Source organism: Eleginops maclovinus, chromosome 4, assembly GCF_036324505.1.
Source record: "Eleginops maclovinus isolate JMC-PN-2008 ecotype Puerto Natales chromosome 4, JC_Emac_rtc_rv5, whole genome shotgun sequence".
Lineage (NCBI taxonomy): Eukaryota > Metazoa > Chordata > Actinopteri > Perciformes > Eleginopidae > Eleginops > Eleginops maclovinus.
The window spans coordinates 28,219,403-28,245,005 of NC_086352.1; the positions used below are offsets into that span (position 1 = coordinate 28,219,403).

General features: G+C 41.1%; 1 protein-coding gene across 2 annotated transcripts in view; it reads left to right on the forward strand.

Moving 5' to 3' along the window:
• The window catches only part of crtc3 (CREB regulated transcription coactivator 3), a 41,231-nt gene extending 16,197 nt beyond the window's left edge, over window positions 1-25,034 (forward strand). The window contains exons 5-15 of one of the 2 annotated variants that reach the window (XM_063881525.1): window positions 4,394-4,456; window positions 7,084-7,187; window positions 11,158-11,208; window positions 11,312-11,397; window positions 12,805-12,854; window positions 13,671-13,891; window positions 16,778-17,013; window positions 17,402-17,731; window positions 17,893-17,973; window positions 20,772-20,979; window positions 22,345-25,034. In XM_063881525.1, coding sequence (XP_063737595.1) covers window positions 4,394-4,456; window positions 7,084-7,187; window positions 11,158-11,208; window positions 11,312-11,397; window positions 12,805-12,854; window positions 13,671-13,891; window positions 16,778-17,013; window positions 17,402-17,731; window positions 17,893-17,973; window positions 20,772-20,979; window positions 22,345-22,544 — 1,630 coding nt within the window. In that variant the 3' untranslated portion in view covers window positions 22,545-25,034. The remainder of the gene's footprint in view (window positions 1-4,393; window positions 4,457-7,083; window positions 7,188-11,157; window positions 11,209-11,311; window positions 11,398-12,804; window positions 12,855-13,670; window positions 13,892-16,777; window positions 17,014-17,401; window positions 17,732-17,892; window positions 17,974-20,771; window positions 20,980-22,344) is intronic. The other variant, XM_063881526.1, reaches the window with a different exon arrangement.
• Window positions 25,035-25,603: the final 569 nt, after the last annotated feature.

Consider the following 25,603-nt stretch of genomic DNA (forward strand, 5'->3'; position numbering starts at 1 on the left):
CAGACAGCTTGGAGAACTGCTTAATGTCTACCAATCTTACCATATGAGAGTTAAACACAAGTAATAGTTACATTGTCTTTCAAGGTGCTTTTTAATATCGATAAAACTATTTATTAAGCCCAAGCTACAGGTGTTACAAGCCTACTTTTGAAAAAACATTCTGATATGATCTGGATGTGTCTTGCCAGGAGAAACATGGGTGCTCTTGTCTGTGTGTTCTTATTACTAGTAGCTCATTGCTGCTATGTAAAAAAGAAAAGAAAAGCTGGCTATTAAACCATTCTGCAGTTTAGGGATCTGGCAGGATGTCATAAGTGAATTAGATTTTTATGACTCATGGGTGATTTACAGACTCTGGGCTCCGGAGAGCATGTGAAAGAGTAAAATGGATCAAGAAGGGGCATTAATTGTTACAGAAAAGAAGAACCTCAGGCGCATACAGGAGAACCCCTGAAAATCATAATAGAAATCACTTTTAGACGGACAACCATTTCAAATGTTGAACTACCTATATCCCTGAAAAAGTATTGCAGAACTTTTGAACGTAGAAGTCAAATGGAAAGGCAACCTAGGATTGTCGTTAAAGAATAAAAAGTGGTGTTGCACCATAATACCATACTATTGCAGCAACATTATTTGACACCCAGAACAGGATGTTGATGCACATTTCTGAGGCAATTTTAACATGCAAAATATATTAGCAATCACTTTTTAATCATGATAGCTTCCAAAACACCAAATGTCCAGGCTAGACTTCAAGCTGAACCGCAACATCAAAATATGTAGTTTTCAGTTGCAAATTATTTTGTAACATTTGATCAAATTTGTGGAACTAAGATTTCATCATTTGTTGAGTCATGATTCCAATGTAATGTTGTAATTTCACAAATGTTATCATTATTGATGGTATTTCATTAGAAAATATTTAGCAAGAGTGGCCTGGTATACTATGCTGTATAAGTGGAAATAACTGAATAAACACAACATAAGTTTTCTTTTTGCACAATCTGTGTTGTGTTTTACTCTAAGGGGGCTTACACAAGCCATAGTCCACTCGACAAATCCAAATTAGTTTCAAATTATACTGTTTGGTTTTGTTTAAAGCGGACCAATTATAAAATCCTGGGTCTTTTAATATGAAGCCCTGACTTGAAATGTACTCAGAAAGTCATAATTTTTTTGGTCAGAAATATTACGTAAAAATGGAAATCAACAGGTGCAAAGAAAACACCAACCAACATGGTACTCTACGCTCAGAGTATAACTGCTTTGGTGTTCCCGAAAGACACAAATGGAAAGTGTTCGGAACAAACGCCTCCGGTTCAGGCTCAGGGATGTCAACAATGTGTTCATCCACTTTTTCATTACAAGATGTGCTGCCTTCCTTAAATGCTGGTTTAGTTCATTTCCTACAGTTGGGTCGGATTATGTTCTCACTGCAATTAGACCGCCCTAGGGTTTGTTGGAAATGGTCCGATGCCATGTCTCTCAATCTGTGTTGGACCGTTGGTTTTGGTACACACCAAAGCATGATTACTGCTTCACAACTCCATACAAACCACACCAGAGTCCGATTAAAACAGACTTAATGTTGGCTTGTCAAAGAACCCTTGGAATTTACGGAACTTGTTGGATTTAGGGAGACATAACGCTCTGTTTGAGTTGAAATGGGAACTGGACTGTAGTCTGGCTCAGAGACGTTCTTCTTCCTACTGCTGGGAAATTCCATTAAAGAAAATGTACTTTTGTTACACTCTTACACAAGAAAAAGACTAAACATTTTCCTGGTCAGTGCCTCAACATAAAATCCATCCATGGAAATGGTCGTTGAGCTCTTTAAAGGCAGATCCCCAGCTTGTCCGTCTCAGAGGAGAGTGGGGTGGAGAGTGTTTACAACGCCAACCACATCTGCACTACATTACAGCTCTGGAGAAGAGCCACAGAGATCTTTAACTGTTTGAGTTCTTGATCACCTCAACAGTGATCCAGTCCTCTGCTGTTGAATCAGCCTCTCGATCACTGACGATTGGCAGAAAGCAATCATGTGAGGTCACAGAAACTACAGTGACATTATATATTTACTGCTGTGTTTTTGTATTAAGTACTCATGCCAAGAGGACGAGATCAGAACTAAGAATGGAGTGGGTCAGTGCTAAGGGATCGTCGGGCATGACAGAAATGCAGACAAACAGAACGGTTCACATAGCCTTTTAACCGCTCCATGACCAGCGGTCCGGTCAACAGATTGTATTATCCCTCTGGATTTGAGATTTTTCTTTCGTTTTCTACCAAACAATAAGTATTGACTTCCCAACTCAATCCATCTGCAGTGTGTGAAGCCATTGCTTTTTTTCTTATCCGCAAGCTTGTACAGAAATCTGACAAGAATATTACTTTACTCTGGGAAGACAATTTCTTAAATGGGATTGGTTCCTGGGCTCCTCCAGCATCGGTCCTAAGTACATCCCAGTATGTGTCCCTTCAGAGACCAGCTGTTTCAGGTCAAAGACTTGATACACTCCCACGCCCTCTTTCTCTTATATTCACCCAGTAATGCCTGCTATTCCTGTACCAGCCTCTCTCGGGATGAAAGCTCTGAACACACTCCCTGGAGATCGCTCTGTATAAATGCTCTCAAAAGGAAAGATCTGAACATTTCCTCTTTGGGAAATGCAGTGTGGTTTTTCTCCGGGGGCTAGTATCCTCCATATAGGTGGTCTTATTGGTGGCTTACTACAAAAAGCTAGTGTTGAAGCTTGCTAGAAGCAACTTTTCGCTTGGTCTTTAAACTTCAATTAAAGAAGCTTAGCCTCCTTGCTATGTGCTTCTTACTCACCATTATCCTCAATTAGTTTCATAAGTATTACTTAAACATAATACACATTCTCAACACGAGATAAACACGCAGAAAAATGAAAGGCAGTAACGGACAAAATCTAAAAAATGAACATGTCATTGTGTCAGAGGGCTTTTTATTGGATGGGTGGAGTGCCACAGCTGGTCTGCATTCCTTATATCTAAATATAGAGTTAGGCCACTACACCCTACTGTCAGTGACACGCGTAGTGGCTAAACCAGGTGTTCTGACACATGTGGAGTTATTGCGGTGTGTCTATAGCTAATAAAAGGTCCCGGTGAATGAAAGGCCTCTGCAATGCCTGGCATGCCCCCCCTATAGTATGACTGGAGACCTACAGGCTTTAATGTTGCACCATGTTGAACCATTCAGACTTTAATAATAGCCTTGTTTTATTGGGGCATCAAGTATGTCCCGGGCTATGAAAAGGTTTTTCAATACTACTCATTTACAGCAACCGTGTAAGGTGACAAGTAATAGTGTAATAATGGTAAATAAAAAATAATAGAATTTTCTGCCACTTGGCTTTCGCTGAGCAGTTGGAGGCTTAGACATCCTGCTTTGTGTTGTATGATGTCTACAGATATTTGAGAAATTTGTACTCTGTATGATTTATATAATGGTAAAATATAAAGGGATGTATTCATTTGTTATCATGGATGATTTGATCGTGAACAATTTGGAGGTTGTCCTATTGCACAGCTCTGCCTGATTGGTAATTGAAGGCAATAGGATAAGGTCACAACGTCGTACCAAGTTATTTGCTGAGATTTCGGGGTATTTTCACAAAAATAATTTCAAGATGAGAACAATTCCACATCTTTTACTTTTATTTCCACGACCAGTAGTTTTGATTATGCGGCTAAACGTTTGGCTGCTGTGTCTTATCATCTGACCTCTTGTTTTTTCTTCCACACCTGTCTTCATTGTAGAGATGTCATTGTGTTCCCAGATCTTTCCAATTGTTTTCAATACAATGTTATCGTTACCAAAATAAATGATGAGTACAAACCTGACATAAGAAGTTGTATTTAGGCCTGATTTGCCATATAACTTTTTTACGAAGAAACCACCATGTCATTTTAAAAGCTGATAAACAAGAAAAATGTTGGGTTTTTCTGACCATTTTTAGTTTTATAGGACTAGTTCTACCCGTTGATGGAGGAATGAAGACCTTTTTTGCTGAACGCTTCAGAAAAATCCACTTAGTCACTGTTCCCACTCCATGGTTTCAGCCTTTGACAATGACCCTTCACATCAAGTGTTTACAGCTCAAGGTTTACAACGCTGGTTTCGAGTCTTCGCTCTGCTCTAATTTTCTTTTGTCTTTATTACATTTTTGCTCGAAATGTACAATGGTATTGTGCTGTATCTGAGTTTTCTCCACGGTCTTTCTTTCTATGCGCCAACATTGGCTCATTGTACTTTTAACCATTATATTCTCTCTTTCTCACAAACTTAAAGGCAGTAGCCAAGGGTCTCTGCTTTCATCCAGTAAATGTCTGTCATCTTTTTCCACCGTCTCTCTTTTTAAAGGGAACACCAGCCATGGACTGAGGAAAAACGGCCTGGGTTTAGATTAATATCACAACTCAACAGGTGACCCTTGACACCCCCCCCAACCCTCCTTTCTCGCTCACTGTTTCCCTTTTTCCCTTTTTCCCTCAGTCTATCTTCATGGCTTTATCCCTCGCTCGTGCAGACGGCAACAATTTTGTTCCTTGTCATTTTGCAATCTCTCTTGGTTACATCGCGCCCTGGTTTCAATCCTTTGTAAATCTCCGTCTGATTTGTAACCTCTCAGTAATCCCATCCTTTCTTCCTTTTGAAGCACTGCAAAAAGAAGGCTGCACATCTCAGCTAAAAACTGTTATGGTTTGTTTATTAATCATTTTTTCTCCTTGTAGTTTTCGACTCATCTCTCCAGTTTCTGAAATATGAACTAACCTCTTACTAACCCCGCTTTAGGACTCACGGCTCCTTCCCGCTCTAACATCAAGGCTTCTAATTCACATTTTCTTGTTCTTACATCTTTCTCTGTGTGTTGATGTGAGTTGAATTTTTCTGAAAGCAAATGTTGTTGTTTTTTGTAAACGTAGCATCTGTACTAATTGTAAGTGTTTCACTGGGGAATTTAAGAAAAGTCAAAATAATTATTAATTTTATCTTTCTGTTCAATACAGAGTAAGTTTTGTGACTTTCTTCTGTATAGTGGTAACGAAAATGACAAAATGTATGATATCAAGGGAAAGTATGTATGATTTGGTGCCATCTAGCAATGCAATTGAAGATTGCAACCAACTGAATACCCCTCCACCGAGCCTTTACAATACTGCGATAACCAACCACTGCGTGGGTTTATATGCTTTTGTTACCACCACGCTAATTTAGGAAAATCAAAATTCAAGTGCCCAAAGAACTACAATGGGCTTCAGGAAAGTAGAAACCTAAAGGCGTTATCTGGAGCCAGAGTCTGGTTTGTCCGGTCTAGGCTACTTTAGAAACATTGGTCCCCTCTCTTTATGTAGATTTAAAGGGCTGTTTCTCAGCTAACCAAAACACAATGAGTTTATTATATACACTGCCAAAAACATAATTATGGATATGATATTCTTATATTTGCTAATAGATCTTCCTGAATGTTACACTCTGGCCCTTTAAGAGAAAGTAAAAAGCTCTCCTAATTGACGATACATTCATTGTCTAAACTCAATACTGTGCTTGACATTCTTTTTACACCAGATGTTTTTTTACATGTTATTCGAGTTAAAACCCATATATTAAATTGACTTGGCTTTCACAAAACTCTCTTAAAGACTGCAAATAAAAACAATATAAAAATATTAGTGATTTATAAAGATGACCACTTTAGTCTACAAAAACTCATCATTTCATTAATATTTGCATACTGTAAAATAGAAATGCAAACACTCACAACAGTTGCTTCATCAGTTCAAATAGTGACCTTGTTGGAACTGAATATTTCAATCATTGGAATATTTAATATGATTTTACACCCAGTCTTGCCATATTTTGAATCCATTGATCATTTTTACATACATTATTAACACAATTCTATTATTTTGCATAATGACATCAGTTACCTTTAGTTTCCTGAGACAACCAACACATCTTTTGAAAATACTGTATTTTTTTTATCCTTAAACTTGTTCTTTATCTTTCTTATCGATGCGGTCTTCCATAATGGATGGAATAAAACCAAACTGGGCAGCTCTAAAAGCATGTAATTAGGCTGGATCAATCTGTGTGATTACAACAATTTGCCCCCTAGAAGGAAAGTAGGTATGACTCATGAGAGGAGCCATCGGGGCTTAATGGAGAGCGCTAGAGAAAGCTCGCAGCTGGAGTGACAAAACGCTGAGGTTTGTGTGGGTTGACCCATGCATGTCTGTGCACAATTAATGAGTGAACTTGCTCACATCAGACGTAAGAAGCCCTGACTTCAAGTTGTCTTTTATAGCTACCAATTGATATTTCAGAAAAAAAAATTAAACAGGATATTTAAATTGTCCTTAGGGAAACAATTGGTGTCAAATCCCAAGAGAAAGCAGTCTGAACATGCTGTTACTGAAAGATAATTGACAAACATTATATGTTTCAATGTCAGTTTACTTTAGGCTTAAAACCAATATTTTCTTCATCATCAAAAACCAAAATGTGTAATTTATCTTAACCTTCAAATATATGAAATGTAAATAAAACAGTTCATCCCAGCTTCCGAGTGAATTCAAAGGGGATGCCGTTAAATGTCTTGCATTTCAAAACCAAAATAAATGTAGGTTAATATTTTATACAATGAGAAAAGCAGGGATCTCCATATTTGAGTGGCTGAAGATTGCATTTTCAACAATTCATTTATCGATTATCAAATTAGTTTCAGATCATTTTCGTTTTGTCCACTTATAGCAGCTTCTTGTATACCCTGAATCGATTATAATTAGGAATTACATCATTATTTCATCACTGAGCAAAACTTGTTTTCATCTCAGACAGATAAACATTTAGTGCAGCGCTGTGAAGATGTTTATGAGTAAGGTCAGTGGGAGCCTGCAAATGAATGCAGCGTGTGTGGAGGCAGAGCAGGAAGGAGAGTGCCTTACTAACTCTGCGGCCCTGAGAAATCCTCTGCCTCTGTCCAAGGTGCTGGAAGACTTTGCATAATCTTCCTTCTTTTTCCTCCTCCTCCTCCTCTTCACCCTACACAGAACCAACTCGGATTCGGCTCTCCATACAAGCGCTATGAACCCAAACCCTCAGGACCCCTTTGGCATGAACCAGCAGATGGGTCGAGGTCCCTCCCAGCGCAATGGTGAGAGAAACACTCACACACATCCTCTCCTTCAAAGAAATATTATATTTGTGTCTGCCTCACTATGTGAAGTGTTTTTAATCCATTTCTAGGAAGAGATGCTCTTGTTTTAACATGTCCCTAACTCATAGAGGCTTTTTACCTTCAGCATTTTTGGAATAATTTGACCTAATTTTGTCTTTCTACTCAAACAATGTGTAGCTTGACTTTACTCTTTATATAACTTCCACTTCAAACTCCCCGTATAGACCTTTTTTTAAATTCCATGCATTCTCTTCAAAATAGTCTCCACTGGAGAAATAGAATAGCACAAACTGTGACCCCTTCCTTCTGGACACTTTTTTGTTTATTGTTACTTCACTTGGATGTTTTGGTTAGGACTCGTCCACATTAAACCCTGCATGAGAATACCTCCATTGGACTCCTTTGTTTGCTTACATAACATAGTGACATCACTATGTGACACGCACGCTGCTATTGGCAACCCCCCCAACACTTTGTACGTGATAGACTAAGAGCCGGAACCTCTCCAAGCAGTTGACAAATCACATCAGAGCCGGCCAGCAAATCAATCACAGCAGACTGGGCTCTGTTTTCAGACAGAGGGTGAAAAGAGGTGCTGCAGCACAGGCAGTATGAGAAAAATAAAGACCTTTTGGAACATTAAAGCATGTAAACATGTCACATTAAAGGGACAAAATGCAAATATGAGCCTGAAAATGAGCAGAATAGCTCCTTTAAAAGTAATTTGTTGTCATGGCGTCCCTTCTAACAGAGCTGCTATATACTATTGCTATCTTTAAAAATCTTTAAAAACAATATGCTTAACTCCCTATTTGTGGCTCGATTTTGGCATGATTTCTCGCTCACCTGATGTGACATAAACCTGTGTTGTTCCTCGGAGCAAGCATGTGGAGCCGAACTCCCGGGATACATTAACAAATAGTAAGCAAGGGGAATATTCACAGTGTGACACATGCACCAGCAGCAAGGGCATGAAACAGCCCGGAGAGTGTAATTAACATCCACTTATGTATCGAGACGTCCCCACAAACACTCATTCAGCGCATTCTACTCTGCAGGAGAAATGCAGAGTTCTATGTCATCGCAGCACAGAGTCAACATGTTTTTCTACCAGACGGCCTCTCAGTCTCACGCAGTATGCAGGCTGCTCCTATACTGGGATCATGTCACAGTAATCATGCTAGTTTATGGTGTTTGTGTTTCTGTTCTGCCGGTCATTTATTAACAGAGAGCACAGTCCATGCTGCCAGCATGAGTCCTGTAAGCCAATCTAGGCTCATTTACTCAAATCACAATCTGCCGGCTTAAAATGTTCCGTTTATACTCTTGGATTGTAATTGGTCCAAAGAAAGGGATCTAACTCTTAAGTCAAATAATTCCTCCAACTTCCTCCCGAGCTGTTTCCATCCCAGCGACGAGGTGTTTTTGGCACTTTGTCTGATCTCAGCGCTGATGAGGTGTGCAGTGGATGAGAGAAGGGTTCCTGCAGCAGAGCACTTTTCCCTGTGTTTAGCCAACACATTTAAACAGGATATTGCCTTAAGATCTAGTCCAAGAATGAGTTTCACATACAAACAAAGTGTGGATATTTCTCATTACAACACGCTGCCTCTTGTGCTTTAAATGGCTCACCTTAGATCCAGTTGTAAATGTTATACCACTGTGTGTGTTGTTTACGAAAGAAGCTGATATCAGTTATTCATGTTTAGGATAGCTCTCTGTTTGTGATACCCCTGTCTCATAATGCTCTTGAGTTCACGGATCAAACTGTTATTTTGATTATTGGGTTATCAACAGATTATTTTCACATGGCTCCATAAATCCCATCATCATCCAGCCAGGAGGTATCACCAGAGGCTCCATCATACAATATTATTTAGATTTTAAACATCTTGAAATATATTGCATTTCTTTTTTGGAGAATATTGTATTGATACACAAACTCCAAGAATGTATCTACTATTAAGCAGATCATTAATATTGCAACTAAAAATGAAATCTTTGGTAGCATTCTTTATTAATATTTGTATTAGTTAAGCCAGATAAAGTTTGCTCATTTTTCTTATGTCTTTCTACAAGGTCTACTTATTATTATCTAACTTCCTGCCAATATTACACATCATCTAGTGGTCTGAAAATGGAATTGCTGCCAAAAGGTTTCATTTGTACTTCCAATAGCTACAGTGTAAACCTACCTGATTAAAAACTGGCGTTCATGTACTAATTCTATACTGTATCGAGTTTATGCCCTACTTTTATTTAATATTCAAATTGAAGACGCCGACCCTGTGATATTGTACCTGACAAATTACCTCCTTTAAGAGCCCTTCTATGCTTTTTGGGGTTGTCCTTTTCCTGTAGTGTGTCATATGCAGTAGGTTTTTGTGCACAATGCCGCCATTGGACTCCTTTGTTTACCTTTGTGACATAGTGACATCACTTTGTAACACTAATGCTTTTATCTGCTAGCGCTCCAACACATTGTACGTGATGTGGGCTAATGGGGCGTGACATCTTTAAGTTGACCAATCAGAGCAGAGCCGGCCAGCTAACCAATCAGAGCGCGCTTGCTCTGGTTTCAGACAGAGGCAGTTTGAGAAAAATAAAGACCTTTTTAACATTAAAGCATGAAAACATGTCACAGTAGAGGCAACAAATACAAATATGAACTTTCTTTAATATCAACGTAGTTTCCAATACATTATTTGACTAATAGATTAACAATAGGGTTGTTGTTTCAGTTCTCCTCTTGTGCAGAGCCATTATAGTTAAAGTGTATGTTAGGGAGATGATTATATTTCCCGACAGGAGAACTGAGCTGCCTGTGGAGGATGTTGTTGTATAAACAGCTCTATCTTTCTACATAGCCTGCTGTATATAGTCCAGCAGCACATGCTACACATAGCTGTGCGGGCTGTATATCCTCAGCTCCAAAAGAGGCTTTGACACCACACTGGTTCATGTTGGGGAACGAACAGTGCCGCCTGCTCGCCTTACTCGCATGACTGCAGAGAGCCGTGCACCCGGGGCCTCGTTTACACCTCTAAAGGTTTCAGCGGGTTTCGAGTGGTGTTAAACCCCGGCTGATTAAAGAAGCATCTAACTAGGAATTACAGCTATGAGTCACACTGTCGGGGCGAAAACACTCAGAGCAGAAGATACACATTTTTTGTTGGGTTTTCTTTTCTGCAAATTGGAAAAGGAGCCAGTCGTTCTCCATCCCAGTTGTCCCGTTTCTGTTCCAGTTGGGCCTGGGCGAGCTTAGCAGAGAAAACACCTTTGAGGGGGAGATGTAACGATGCCAGACTATTTGTATCGCCTCATTGTCCCATCTGCTCCATTAGCCGGGGAGCTGCCTCTTAAAATGAATGTGCCTCAGACAGAATGAGACCGAGGAGGAATGGCTGGGCAACGGTTCAAAAGTTCATGCAAAAGAATAAGCGATGAGGAGTCTTGCGTATATCGAGAGAAACTGAAAAATATTTCTCTAATAAGTAACAGAGTCCAGAGGAAGTGTTCTTGCTAAACACAAGAGTCAGACACGAACAGACAAGTTAAAAGGAATGTTTCTGGCTCCGTTCTACAGTAAAAAGGAAGGAAAAAGAGGCTCTTTGTGGTACCATAAAAACAATGGCCCTCTCTTTATTTCTCATCAGTCTCTAAACCCCTCACCCGGCACCCCTCCCTCTCCTTGTCTCTGTGACTGATAACATGATGCCAGATGTCCAGCTGTTGTGTTTATGAAGCCACACAGTAATTGCAGTGTGTATTCCAAAGGGCCCAGGCGACACATCATTGTGCCAGACATGCCGGGATAATTCAAACAGATGTTTAATTTAGAAATATCCTTTAATGTTCATGTGTTTTTGTTTCTAAGTCCTTTTCTTTATTTCTCCATCGATCTTCTTGCCCCCTCCCCTTTTTGTTGTTTGTTTGTCTCGTGGAGGCTGGAATGCAGCCAGTGTAAATGAGGCGGAGGTGGACAGCTCGGGAAACAGTGAGTTGAGCATTCCTTCAGTAATGGAGAGATGACTTACACACCTTGATCTGTAGAATAGACGTTTAATTTAAGTGTATTTTCTTCTTCCCCTTCTCTGCAGTCTTCTCCTTCCCCACGCTGAGTAACGAGGAGAATCTAATAGGGGTCAGTAAGCCCCTTCCCAAGCAGCTGTGGGAGGCTAAGAAGGTGAGACTCACTCCACTCGCTACTTCCTCCATCCGATGGTGCTTTCTGTGGTTTTCAGATTAGGGCTGGCTATGAACAATAATCTGGTTATATTAAACGTATTATTATACAGTGGTTACAATTAAATGTCTTGCGTTATGTAAAGGGGATATATTTCCTTTTCTTTAAATCCGATTTCAGGAAACATGCACACACAGGCTGACACACATATTGATAGTGTTGTTGTATCACAACATGTGTGAAATGTATTGATATTTCCTTCATTCCATTTCTAAGAACGGACACACTGATAGGTGATTGTAACACAGTGAATTCCTGCTGTGACTTGTCATACACATGTCAGGCTACAAGTTGGACCAGTCTTTCTGCATGAGCATAAATAGACAATCAGTCGGTACAGGACGGAGACTAAAAGCATCAGGAATGTCAGCAGCCCCATGTCAAAGCCTCATGGGGAAATCGTCAAACTAGACAAGAAAAGGCCCAAAACCATCTTCTTGTGTTACATTCTACATGAGATAAGACAACACATTGGCATTGGTCAATGCTTATTTTAATTTCTAAGTATTAATGTCTTCTTGATTTGGATATTACAGTTTGCTAACCCAATCCTGAAGGAAGGACATTTTTTTGTTAATTTGCAATGTTCCACTTTTGTAACTAATTATACTTAAATAGCCTGATCTATTACAGAGAATCGGTGCCCATACCGACCATATTTAGCACATCAGGTAGCAGCCAAGACATGACTTAAACACATTCAATATTGTTTCTTTGTCAATGTCTTAATAACTGTTCTGTGTTCTGACCCCCTCACATACTATACTGTATTTTATTTTTACCCGGCTTAGATGAATACTTGATTCTGAATTTGACATTTCAGAGGTTGTTAATACTTGATAGCACACCGTTGCAAACAAGATAATGACTGTTGCTAAGGAGGATCAAGGGAGAGAAGGAAGGAGGTTAAAAGACAGAGCTTTGGACGTGAGATCAATCAACAGAAAAAGACAGACAGGAAGTAAACACTTAAGGGAACACGCTATGAGCTCTGGCATCGATTAAAAACTTGTTAATGGAAAAGAAACTGTGGACTTGCACAGTTACAGGAAACAGCAAATAGTGCTGCCGTTTATTTTAAACTAAGTTGTTGTTGCCACAGTTCAGCTGTTGGTACGCGGTGGAACAGAGTTGTTTTCCCATAACGGATGCAATTCTAACATTTTAAGGTTAATCATATTCTACTCCAAGTCCGTCTCAATGGTCGCTGCTCATTATCCGTTACATAATATTCCGCTAGAAGGCTGAGTAGCAATCTACAATAAAATATTAACCTATAAATAATATTCCAAAGATTAAAATGGCGTGTTCATGTTTGTTTTTTAATCTAATGTATATGCGTTTCAGGTCCAGTCTCTGGCATCAAGGCCAAAATCATGTGAAGTGCCTGGAATAAAGTAAGTCAATGGGAAGCAGCTTTTTAGCCTTTTCATAAACAAACTTTTATCTTTTAACTCGACTGTATCAAGATCGTCATCATCAGTGTGATGTTACACATGGGCGGTAGATTACTGTAGCCGCTTGCCAGAAACAATGGAATCAGAGAGATGAAATGCTGCACATTCCCACTTCGTCAAACAGGATGTCTGTGTTCCTCTTTACACCTCGAAGCCTTTTGAAATTAGAGGAACAGACTCATTACAATCAGATTCCAATGGCTTTGTTTTTCCCGGTGCAAACGTCCTGCTGTGTCATGGCGTGAGTTACAGGCAGATGGACGTCTCTTGCTAGCTCTCCAGCAGCAGCAGTAGTAGCAGTAGTTGTTGCCAGTAGATGGTCAGGCATTATTTACAGTTAATAATAAACAGAGAGCAACACAGTACAGCTACTGGGCCTCTTTGTTTCCTGCTGTCTGTTTCTCTGACAGAGAGAGACACTGTTTGTGTGTTTTTTGGACTAAAGTGTTTGTTCATTGTTTTGTGTTGTGCCAGTTTGTGTGGGTACAGACAACAATGAGTCACTGTCGCTGCTCATATGCTGCTAATGCGGCATATGAGCAGAAATGGAAATTAGAGAAATATTGGAGTAAATGGGGAGTGGATGGGAAAAAGAAGAGGCTAAAACAAGTGGATGGGAGTCCAAGTCACGTCTTGTAAATCTGAAATGGCATCTGCAGCACATGTAATGACCCTGCATTCAATTGTGAGCAATTTATTTACTTGGATTTAGTGATTTACTGATGAGTCATAAAAGTTTTCTGTTTGCATACACAGCATATTCCCGTCCCCGGAGCAGAACCCGGGTTTATCCCAATACCAGGGTTTGTTAAACACCGGCGGCTCCCTTCCCGACCTCAGCAACCTCCACTTCGCCTCCCCCCTCTCCACCCCTCTGGACCCGGAGGACAATGGAGGGTACCCCAACCTCAGCGGGGGTAGCAGCACCGGAAACCTGCCGGCAGCCATGATGCACCTCGGCATCGGCAACTCGCAGGGTGGGTGAAGCACTATTTTGTGTTTGTCACATTGCTCATATAACTTCCTTCTTCTCTGCTGTGGTGTTTTGTCTCCATCTCTCCAGCATCCATTACTTCCCCCTCTGTTCCTTGGCAAACTGTCAATCAATAGGACACATGTTCACTGTTGTTTATTTCTGTCACTTACAAGAATGTGTCATCTTGCAAGATTTGGGCGGTTGCCTAGCAACACAACTATAATGATAGTCTGTCTGTCATTCCTTGTCTTTCACTGCGCGGTACAACAGTTCTTTACTGACTTGGAGACAATATTTTTTGTGTTGTCAGTTGGCAAAAGTTGAAAATATTACCTGGTACTTTTGTGGGGGTCCTCTCACTCAAGGTTCGAAGTGGGCTAGACTTGTCGCGGTACTCTGTATTGCATTACTCACAAGCAGTGATTACAACTACCACCCCCACCTTTTGTTTTTCTATCTTTTTGTCTTTAATTTGTAGAACAGCTTAGAGAAAAAAGGGAGAGAGACAGCAAAGGGCCACTAGAATTTGAACCTGCCTCTTTAATGGATCAGCATGGAATAGTACGTGGACTTCACCAGCTGATGGTGAACTACAGCTACTGATGACCCCTTTGCTTAGTGTTATACTATTAGAGAAATAAAACCCAATCCAATTCAAGAAGAACATATCTTTGTAAACTTGTAAGTCATTCACAGGATGCTATAATTATAAACTCTGCGCTGTAGACCATGAGCAGCAACCCACCATTTATTTATTTAACACATTCGTCAAACCACCTTCAAATTAAGCCAAACACTGAACCATACCAGATCAGATCCGATTTGTTTTATCAGCTACTGTCAGATTGCGATGCCGTTGTTAGCGCTATTCCACCAGGGGCAACGGTTGCTTTTTACTTTGCCAGAATAGTCATAATGACAAATGCCACTTCAATTGGTTTGCATAACATGAATTTGGTTTAAGCTTGTCCCGGCAAGGAACTGAAATCCATCAGCATTGGTCTTTAGAGGTGGATTGAGTCTAGAGAAATACATCAGTTTTGTTTCAGTAGAAAAGAGCCACCTGCTCTGTTGTCGTGTTGTCGTGTTAAAGAAGATGTCAGGGCAGTTTCACACGGCATCACTGTGAATACCAGCTGAAAATACCACCCACATTGAGGGGGTGGATCTTCAGCAGAAAACAAAATCAAGAAACGTCCCTGTTATCAAAAGCAATCAAGCTGGTAAAATGCAGTGGAAATTAGTCGTACAACATACGCAACTTCTGACCGTCAAGACTACAAACTCTGGGCCTCTCAGGAGTCATAATCCTCTGGGATTCTTTTCTTTGTAGGTTTGATATTGTGAAAGTCTGCTTCAGCCTTACACTCAAAGTTGTGAATCACTGCTGCAGAGCTTTGAGCAGGTTCCAGGTTTCCTCCTCTGCCAGCCCACCAGACATTATAGACAGCTCATTGAATGATGCCTCTGTCTCCTCACTGTGAACTCTGCTGCCTGATCCGATCACACCCACCGCTGCTCCCTCTCAGTCTTTCCTCTCTGTGTTCTGTGAGTGGATGTGTGGTTGGACTCCCATGCCGGACACAGTTCAGCTTGGCCGAGCACCAAAGAACGAGAGGAACTCTGACCCTGTTTTGGCTTGCTACAATCAGCTCTTTTCTTTCCCCTCAGATTCCCTCTGTCTTCTCATTTTCCTCCCCACTACTCTCCACCTTTTCTCTCCCTCCCCAGACACACAATAAAGTGCAGTGTTTTGGGTGGGGCTGGAGAGCATTCTGGAAAATAGAGTTCATGCCACATCATAACTTCTACATGTTCTTCCCGGTTTCCGAGGGATCATATCTGCTCTGGGTTCACAGCTGCCTCATTAGATTCATCCTCATGTGCATTTATTCTCTGATGCTGTGTCTCAATATACGTTCATCTGTACTTGCATCTGTCGCTTTGAGTGCAAACGATATTACCAATGCGAAATATGGCTAAATGCAATAAGAGGTGCACCTAAAACGGTCCAAAGACGAGTTTGGAATAGAGTGGTGCAGTGATGACGTATTTTTACAGGTCGACCGTACCCCAAAGTTAGCGTTACAAGGAGTCCCTCAACATAAATAATGAGATTTTTCCATTTCAGTATATTACAGAAAAATAACACATATTTATGACACATTTTGACTCGTATTAACCCCATTATTATGATATTTGAAGCGTAAATGCAATCGCCAGCAGCAAAAAGCTAACCTTAGGCTATGGAAGCATCACATCGCATGGCTGCGCTTCACCATCGCTAAGCTAAAGGTGGCTAATGTTTGTCTCATTTTGTCACATCCCCTTTTTTATGTTACAGCTTTTGAGATTCACAAGTGGGCATTTACTGACATAATTATTGTCGTAGAACACAAACGGACAAATATTTTAAGCTCGTCTTAACGGCAGACCCTATTTCATGCATCTAACCAAAAAGAAAAAGGCCAGGGAACATGAAGTGTTAAAATGGTAACACATTGTTGGACTCATTTCTGACAACCTTAACAATCGCCATTAGGCGTGCATAATGGAATTAAAGCAACCGGCCGGGATTACGATTGCTCCTGTAAATCCAGGACTTAACAAATAAAAGTTATACATTTTTAAGCAACACTACACTGGTGGACAGCATTAATTCTATCAGGTTAATCGAGGAGTTAAATGATTAGCTACGAGGAACGATAATGTTGCTAGATAGCTAGCTAGCTAAGAGCAGCCACATAAGCAGTCAAAGTTCTGTGCAAGAAGTGTTCTGAGTGCAAGACATGAAGTGCATTAAGGGAGGTACCCGAATTTAGACACATCACCATACTTTTTTTTTATCTGTCTGATGGATGTGCCCTCGCCTTTCCTGTCCCTGTAGGTCTCTCCTCCTCTCTGAGCAATCCCTCGATCCAGGCGTCCCTCAACAACTGCCAGCTGCAGTCGTCGCTGAGCAATCCCTCCATCAATTCGTCCTTGCGCATGTCCAGCAACTCCCCCCGGCGACGGACAGCACCAATCAGCCCTCTGACACTGTCTCCAGGGACCGAGCAGCGCAGGGGTCTTGCCAAGCAGCTGTCTCCCACCATGTCCCCTTCGCTGTCCCCCATTACACAGGTACACACACCTTCACATCACCTTGATAACAAGAGGGAATGTCTATATTGTAAGGCACAGGCATTAAATATAGATTTGCGTAGCTATAAAACTGAGTAGCACGAGAAACATTAACAGGTTTTGAATGCTGCTTGTACAGACGGAGACAAATTCAGGGGGGATTTTGTGTTGAAACTATGTTGATTTATGGGGGCCTGACTGTCCTCTTGGCCTACGGTCATAAATACTAAAACTAGGTTTCAATGTAGCTAGCTCTTTTATATAAAATATAGTCCAAAAAAAAAATGTGATGGGTACTGTGCTGTTGAGTAATGACACTACACTCAGAATAAGTAAACTTCAGCTTAAGGCTGCACTGACTCCTGCTGGAATGATCTGTCCTGTGTAGGGAGTTCCTCTGGATACCAGCAACATGCCAAGGGAGCCACCCCCACCCTATCCACTTTACCAGCAATCCCAGCATGCAGTGGACCAGGGCCGACAATGCCACCAGCAGCAGCAGCAGCAGCAGCAACAACAACAACAACAACAACAGCAGCAACAACAACAACAACAACAACAACAGCAGCAGCAACAACAACAGCATCAGCAGCAGCAACACCAACAACACCAACAACAACAACAACAACACCAACAACAACAGCATCAGCAACAACAGCATCAGCAGCAGCCTCTTTCCTCTCTTCAGAACATCCCACTGGACTTCAACACGAGCCAAGTAAGTGCTTGGAAGAGCATGTTTGTCAGGGTGTGTGTGAGCTTGCTGTCTATGCGTGCGCACACCCAGATAAAGAGAAAATCATATCTTGCACACCACTATTTGAGTTTTTCTTTGCATTTTGTGTTTATGACTTACGTTTGACTCATCTTTTCTGGCAGCTCAACAACATGTCAGCACTCTTCAACGACCCCTTCATGGAGCAGCAGTTCAATCGCCAGACCAAGAACAACCCCTATCAGGTAACACACACACACACACACACACACACACACACACACACACCTCGCCTCTATTAGCACAGAGCACACAAGTACATCCTTAAATCAGCACCCTACGATCTGATTTTGATCTGAATAGTGAACCGTGTTTTGAGGCCTGTCAGCTGGCTAGTTTCAACGGGTACAGTGGAGGAAATAAGTATTTGATCCCCTGCCAATTTAGTTAGTTTACCCACTTACAAAGAACTGAACAGTCTGTATTTTTTTATGGTAAGTTAATTTTCACAGTGAAAGACAGAATATCAAAAAAGAAATAAAAAAATGCACATTAAAAAAAGATATAAATTAATTTGCATTTAATTGGGGGAAATAAGTATTGGATCCCCTTGCAAAACATGCCTTAGATCTTTGTGGAGAAAGCCATGTTGGACAGCACAGAGGTCAGATGCTTCTTGTAGTTGGTCAGCAGGTTTGCTCACATCTCAGGAGGGATCTTGGTCCTCTTCTCTCTGCAGATCCTCTCAAAATGTTGGAGGCTGATGCTTGGCAACTGGAAGCTTCAGCTCCCTCAACAGATTTTCTATGGGATGGAGGTCCGGAGACTGGCTAGGCCCCTCCATCACCTTAATGGGCTTCTGCTGTAGCCACTCCTAAGTTGCCTTGGCCGTATGTCTTGGGTCATTGTCGTGCTGAAAGACCTATCCATGTCCCATTTTCAGTGTCCTGGCTGAGGGAAGGAGGTTATCAGCCAATATTCTACGATACATGGCCCCCTCCATCCTCCCCTCGATGCGGTGAATCGCCCTGTGCCCTTAGCAGAGAAACCCCTCCCAAAGCATAATGTTTCCACCTCCATGCTTGACGCTGGGGATGGTGTTCTTGGGGTAATAGGCAGCACTTCTCTTCCTTCAAACACGACATTTTTCAAGGTTTCAAGGTTTTATTTGTCATATGCACAGCAGATACAGCGTATATGTTGGCAATGAAAATCTTATGTCGCGTGCTCCTCCAACAACTCAACATACATTGTGCAAATAAGATAGACATGCCAAGTTGATGCCTAAGATCTTGATTCTGGCCTCATCTGACCACATCACCTTCTCATAAGCCTTCTCTGAATTATTCAGAGGTTCACTGGCAGACTTCAGACAGCCTGTACATGTACCTTCTTGAGCAGGGGACCCTTGCGGGCGCCGCAGGATTTTGATCCATTACGGCGCAGTGTGTTACCAATAGTTCTTTTGGGGACTGTGGTCCCAGCTGCTTCAGATCATTAACACGCTGATTCTTGGCTGATCCTCACCTTTCTCATGATCATTGATGCCCCAAGAGGCAAGATCTTAGATGGTGGAGCCCCAGACCGAGGGCGATTGATGGTCGTTTTGTGCTTCTTCCATTTTCTAATAATCAAACCAGTTGTCTCTCTCTCATCAAGCTGCTTACTGGTGGTCTTGTCTTCTATTCCAGCCTTGTGCAGATATACAGTCTTGTCCCTGATGTCCTTAGACATTAGTTCCACCATGATCACAAGACCTGTCTTTGGTCTTGCCGTCGGTTGGAGAGGTTGTAATCTGATTTATTGACAGTGGACAGGTGTCTTTTATCTGGGTAAGGAGTTGATATCAGGAGTACTTTCTTAAAGCGAGAGGACTTATTTAACCGGTCCGTGGGAGCCAGAATTCTTGTTGGTTGCAAGGGGATTAATACTTATTTCCCCCAATGAAATGCAAATCAATTTATACCTTTTTTTTTTATGTACATTTCTGGATATTGTTTTTGATATTCTGTCTCTCACTGTTAAAATAAACCTACCATAAAAATTACAGACTGTTCAGTTCTTTGTAAGTGGTTAACTAACTAAATTGGCAGGGGATCAAATACTTATTTCCTCCACTGTAGTTTTGATCAATTCATCTCTTGTTAAAACATGTGACATTTCTAATGTCAAAATATTTTAACATTTATATCTATAGGGAAAACGCTGCTGTTGATTGAACCCTGACAAGGGGATCAAGAATCTTGACTAAAAGAGACCTTATTAGGCTTTTGGTCGGGTTTGTCCCTCCTGTAGTTTGTTATATTTGCATGTTAATGGTCTGCAAAGTCTAAAGTTCCCTCCAGAGGGAGTTTCTCTCCCACACACTCCCCCCTGCCGGATGCCTCCATTGGACTTCTTTGTTTACTTAGTGACATCACTATGTAACATTAACGCTTCTTTTGGCTAGCGTTCAAACAAATTGTATGTGATAGGTTAACAGGCCTGACATATGTAAACAGTTGACAAATCACAATAGAGCCGGACAGCTAACCAATCAGAGCAGACTGGGCTCTGGTTTCAGACAGAGGGTGAAAAGAGGTGCTGCAGAACAGGCAGTATGAGAAAAATAAAGACCTTTTTAAACATTAAAGCATGGAGACATGTCACAGTAGAGGCACAAAATACAAACATTAACCTGAAAAAGGGCATAAAAGGGCGTTTTTAGCGCAAAAACTACTCTAAATACAGACATAAATAACATCATTTCTTTAAACATAGACGTTTTTCAGAATAAAAGACTCCGTTACAACACCAGTGACGTTTTGCTTCAAGGTAAGTTTGTCAGCAGGATGTTTCTAAATGGGAATGGATTTCATGATATTTAGCCCACACAGTATCTAATAATTAAGTGTAATTAAGATCTGAATGTGTCACTCAGATTTAATGTTCATATGTTGTCTGCACTGCGGATTTGGAAACACAGTGCCTGCCATGTGAGCTCAGCTCTCTGATTCTCTGTGCTTTCTCTTGCCATTTTCTCTCTACGCCATCTGCCGTATAGTTCGACCAGTTCTCTCTGTTGGAGAACGCGATGAGCTCCACGGCGGGGGGCTCTTGCTTTGACCCCTCCTCCTCCCTGCTCTACTACTCCCAGGCAGCCCTCTCAGGGCTGGGGGGCAGCCACGGCAACCTGCAGGACCCCATGCACATGAGGGCCAACATGCTGTACTCCAACTGCAGCGGAGGCCTGCCCAACATCATCCTCACTGGTAAGACCTAAGGGGGGAGGGTCGTTGTTTGTGTGTCCCTCATAGGCCACCAAAGGTTCATCCTGGGAAGGAAAGAGGATTTTTTTAACATTTATTATTTATAACAGAAAACAACTGAGTATATTCTGTGAAGGAGGGAATAGATGATTGCTCTGGGCAGAAATCCAATGTTATTGCTTTAAAATTGGGTTTGCCGTTCGATGCAGGCAGGTAGAGGTAAGTACAGATTATTATTTCTTGTTTATGAAAACAGATGTTGATGATTGCTAGTAGTGATCCGTTTAGTGAAACAAAACAACACGCAAGGACATTTGAATATTCAGCTGATGATTATGATGAGGAACAGCGAAGATGGTCTCTGGTTAAACATTTAAAAACGGGTAGCTGTAGACCGTGTGCAATGGACTCCAGACAGATGAGACTTGTATTGGCGTTTGTTTCTTCAAATCAAAGAGGAGCGTTTGCAGAGCAGCGTTTTATAAATGTAACAGTTTTCTAACTGGTTGAGTTAATTATATATATTAGTTATTTGGCATGATTTCACATATTCTTTCTCTTGAAACTGATTGCTCTATTTAGAGATGTATCATTGTTCGGTTGATTGCATCTAGTTAAAACCTGTGATATATACATTGTTTTATAAGATTGTGTCTTGTACTGTTCTCCACAGTTTTATTTGGGTCCCCTTCAAAACTCAAAACATTGTTTCCGAAAAATAAATCATGCTGGTCAATGTGACCGGCAATGGGAAAAATTCTGGGTAAATAGTATCTGTGTTTATTATTCAGCTCAAAAACAATTGATAAAGAAGGCTTTAGAAAAAATGACATCATCATACCATCATCATTATCATTGAGAAATCCAAGCCTGCATAAGCACAGAGCGCTGTTTGTAGTGCTATTCCTGTCAAAGCGCACCTAGGCGTGCTCGGTTGTGTTTGAAGTTTATGCAACGGCTGTCAATAAACACTCCATCCAGGATCAGCACAACAGGAAAATCAGTAAACGACAGGCTTCAGATATTTCTAGTCAAAGTCTGGTGTATACGGAAGCACCGACTCAGGTGTGTGTCCTTATATAATACTTAAATAGAGGTTGACATTTGTAATGGGAGGAAAACGAACCTTCATACCTCATTAGGGCTGTGAGTGCTGATGTTTGGGTCTAACCTTGGCGGAATAGACAGTGATACTCTATTAAAAATGCAACAGTCTGAAAGGGAGAAGGGTGCTAGCTGTATTTATTTTTAAGAGAGCTGTCATGTCTAATGATGAGGGTAGTGTGACAGTGTGAGCCATGGCGAGAGGAAGTGTTTTCCTGAGTGCAGGGAACCATTCACCCACCGTCGTCTGCTTCTCTCTCTTAGACGACTCCAGCCTGTCGAAGGACATCAGCAGCGCGCTCTCCACGGTGCCCGAGTGCTTCGACTCGGAGGGCTGCTTCCCGCTGGAGGACGAGCTGCGCATCGAGCCCCTCAGCCTGGACGGACTGAGCATGCTCAGCGACCCCGACATGGTGCTGCCGGACCCCTCCGTGGAGGATACTTTCCGCAGCGACAGACTCTGAACACACACGCGTGGATTTGCAGTGTAAAGAGTGTACAAATCTGACATATGCATGCAAACCGTCTCTATAGGGCCACGGTGCATTCATCCACTGCCGCTGAGATTCATCAAATGTGAAGCATACACACACTTTTTAAGGAGGAGACTTGTGAACTCTGTTTATACCTGCTTGGTGCAAAGTCCCCCTCACATCTCTAGGACGGTATTTTGAATGAGATGCGTCGATGCAGTTTTTGGGATTCAAATCAGAGCCGGGAGCAGAAACGGGTCCAGTTCTGCACTTTGGACAAAGCACGTGAAACAATCCCCGCCTCTCTCGCTCTCTCATCGCCAGCTCACAGCCCCCCTGAAGCCATGGCAACCGCATCGCCATGGTTACGCAGCATAGCAACCCCATCGCCACGTTGAAGAGCAGCAGGAATGCCGACATGCATTTACTTTCCTCGCGGTTCCTGTAGACGAGGGAGTGAGCTTTTCACAGCTGGAGTAAAAAGTACTTCAGGCTCCTGAACAATCATGGTAAAAATGAAGACTAAAAAGATTCTTGTTTATAAATGTATTTCTTTGCGTATGTTATCAGATTATTTTTCAAATGTTTGCCATAGATCTATACATTTGAATATACATAAATATATATATATATCAATCGCAGTCTGATTGGAATGTATTTTCAAACTCGAAACAAAAAGGGCAAACTGTTTACAAAAGATGAGATTTTAATAAGTAAATATTACTTAGAGATTTTCTAATTAATAAAGAGATACAATTCTACGATGAATAAATGCTATATTTTCCTTGCAATTTGGTTGGATACTCCCCCTCCCCCCTGCCCCCTCGGCTGTGGTTTCCTCGGTCAGAACTTTGGCAGCACTGGGACAGCGTCGAAATCGATTCTGCAAATCTTTTTTTTTAACTTTTATTCCTCTTTTTTGAAATACTTTTATGTACATTAATTGCATATGTTTTATTTTACATTTTGTACTGACTCGTTATGGCGCTTTCACTGTACTATAAATGGTGTCGTGAATAAGGGCTGCGTTACTGTGGATGCATGATGCCCTAAAATACCTGTTTGCATCCGGCTTCTTGTCCCTGTGTTGTTGCAGACTTTGCAGTGAACCCCCCCTACCCCCACCCCCCATCTGAACTGTTATTCAGAGCGTCATCATGTGGACATCGGACATCATGTAACATTGCACTTAACCTCTTTTGCACTAATTGGATCACAGTGTGTAGCCTGATATTGTAAAAACCAGTAGGATCCTCTTTTCGTTTGTTTGTTTTCACCTGATAACCCAAAGAAGTTGAATGAAGCCATTATTGAAAAAAAAGTGACACCTTATGTGACTAATAAATATGTAAAGTCACTGCACATACACACATTTCAAAACATCAGCCAGGGGTGTTTGGTTTCGATATGTGAGAAAGTATACATTATGTTTCCTTGGCTTTGATCTTATGGTCCTATGGTGATGTGTTTTTGTAAAGAGCTCCTATTTACATTTGATTATGTAATAACTCGGCCTTCAGGGCATTGAGTGCCCCCTGCTGTCTGTTTCAATGAAATCAAAAGTTTTTTTGTATGTTTCTGAAGAGAATTTGGAGCAAATTAAATTTATTTCTGTGCTCCTCTTTAGCTATGCAACGTTTTTCAGTTCAGTGCAACCTGTTGAACAGGTGCGCCTCGTGCATTATGCAGTGTTCACAATGTGGGGGATCAAATTTGCCACAAATCACAATATTACATGTGTCCAGTGTCCACAGTGTGTGTCGACTCTCGATCGATAAGAAGAGCGTCTGCCGGCATCTAACGGATCAACAGTCGGAGAACAAGAGCAGTCCTGGAGGAGGATTTTTAAAACTCGTGCATCATTTTGGACAAATGGTGCATGGCACTGTTTGTGTTTTGTTTCCTTCTCAGTCAGACGGCGTCGCACTGAGTGGACTGTGGGTTCTGTCCGAGTGTATGAAAGAGATTCAGGGGTGTTGGGGTTGATTTCTAAGAGTTTATATATTCAGCTATTATACATTTTTACCTGCTCTCTTGTTAGCTCTTAAGACTGTGGGTTAGTGATGGAGCCACTTTGCAGTTTATTGTGTCTATAGTGTTTTCCTTTCCTCCCTCTCTTCCCTGCTGTCTGAACGCCTGCCTTCTGCTGCCTTAACATGTTGTATTTTGACTTTACATATTCCAGCATTAACCTGTATCTGCTAGTTTTCCCCTCCCTTTAGCTTTAGCTCTGTTTGGTACTAACTGCGCTTTGTCCTTTTCTGTCTCAACGTCTCACTGTTTTTTGTTTTTTTTGTGTATTCCTTTTTTTAGCTAAATGTACAGTTCTGTTATTTAAAGAATGTTTTGTCCACTAGTGTTACTACTTTTTATTTGTAATGTAATATGTTTTTCCCCGAGATATAAAATGTTGTTGGTTTGAAACGTATGCTTATCTTTCTGATTTAATATAAACAATAAAGCTATATACTGTGTATTAAAGGTGCTGTTGATGTTCCTGCCAGTAGATGGCAGCAGTGTGGTGTAATCGAGATGAACGTACACGTCCCAAAAAACAACATCCCTGTGTTTAGTTGGAACAAATACCAGTGCCCCTTCTTTAGAGCTTTCTGTGTAGGCTAACAAATGATTTCTGAACAAAATGCACTTTTTCATTGTTTTAATTTTGATGGGGGTCTGTGAGAACAGCTCTGTAATTTGTTACTCTGTTTGGTTTCACAGGCCTCAACGTTGATTCTTTTTTTTTAAAAGCAAACTGACTATCAGTTTAGAAACGGAGTGTGATATTTCCATCTAATTTACACCTGAAAAATATTTTCTCTCATGTCTTCTGTAATTTGTCAATCTTCTAACTCACCAATCTAAAAAAAAGTAGGGGTTTAAAGTTTTAAAAGGGAACGTTTAGTTTGTTTTGTCTTTCTCTTAAATGAAACGTAATTGACCCTGACCCTGTTCAAAGAAGACAAGTGTACCCTTTCTTGGTATTCCAGCTGCGTCTACCTCATGAAAGGCCACTAGAAACTCCTTTTAGGTGAAATTGATGGCAGTTT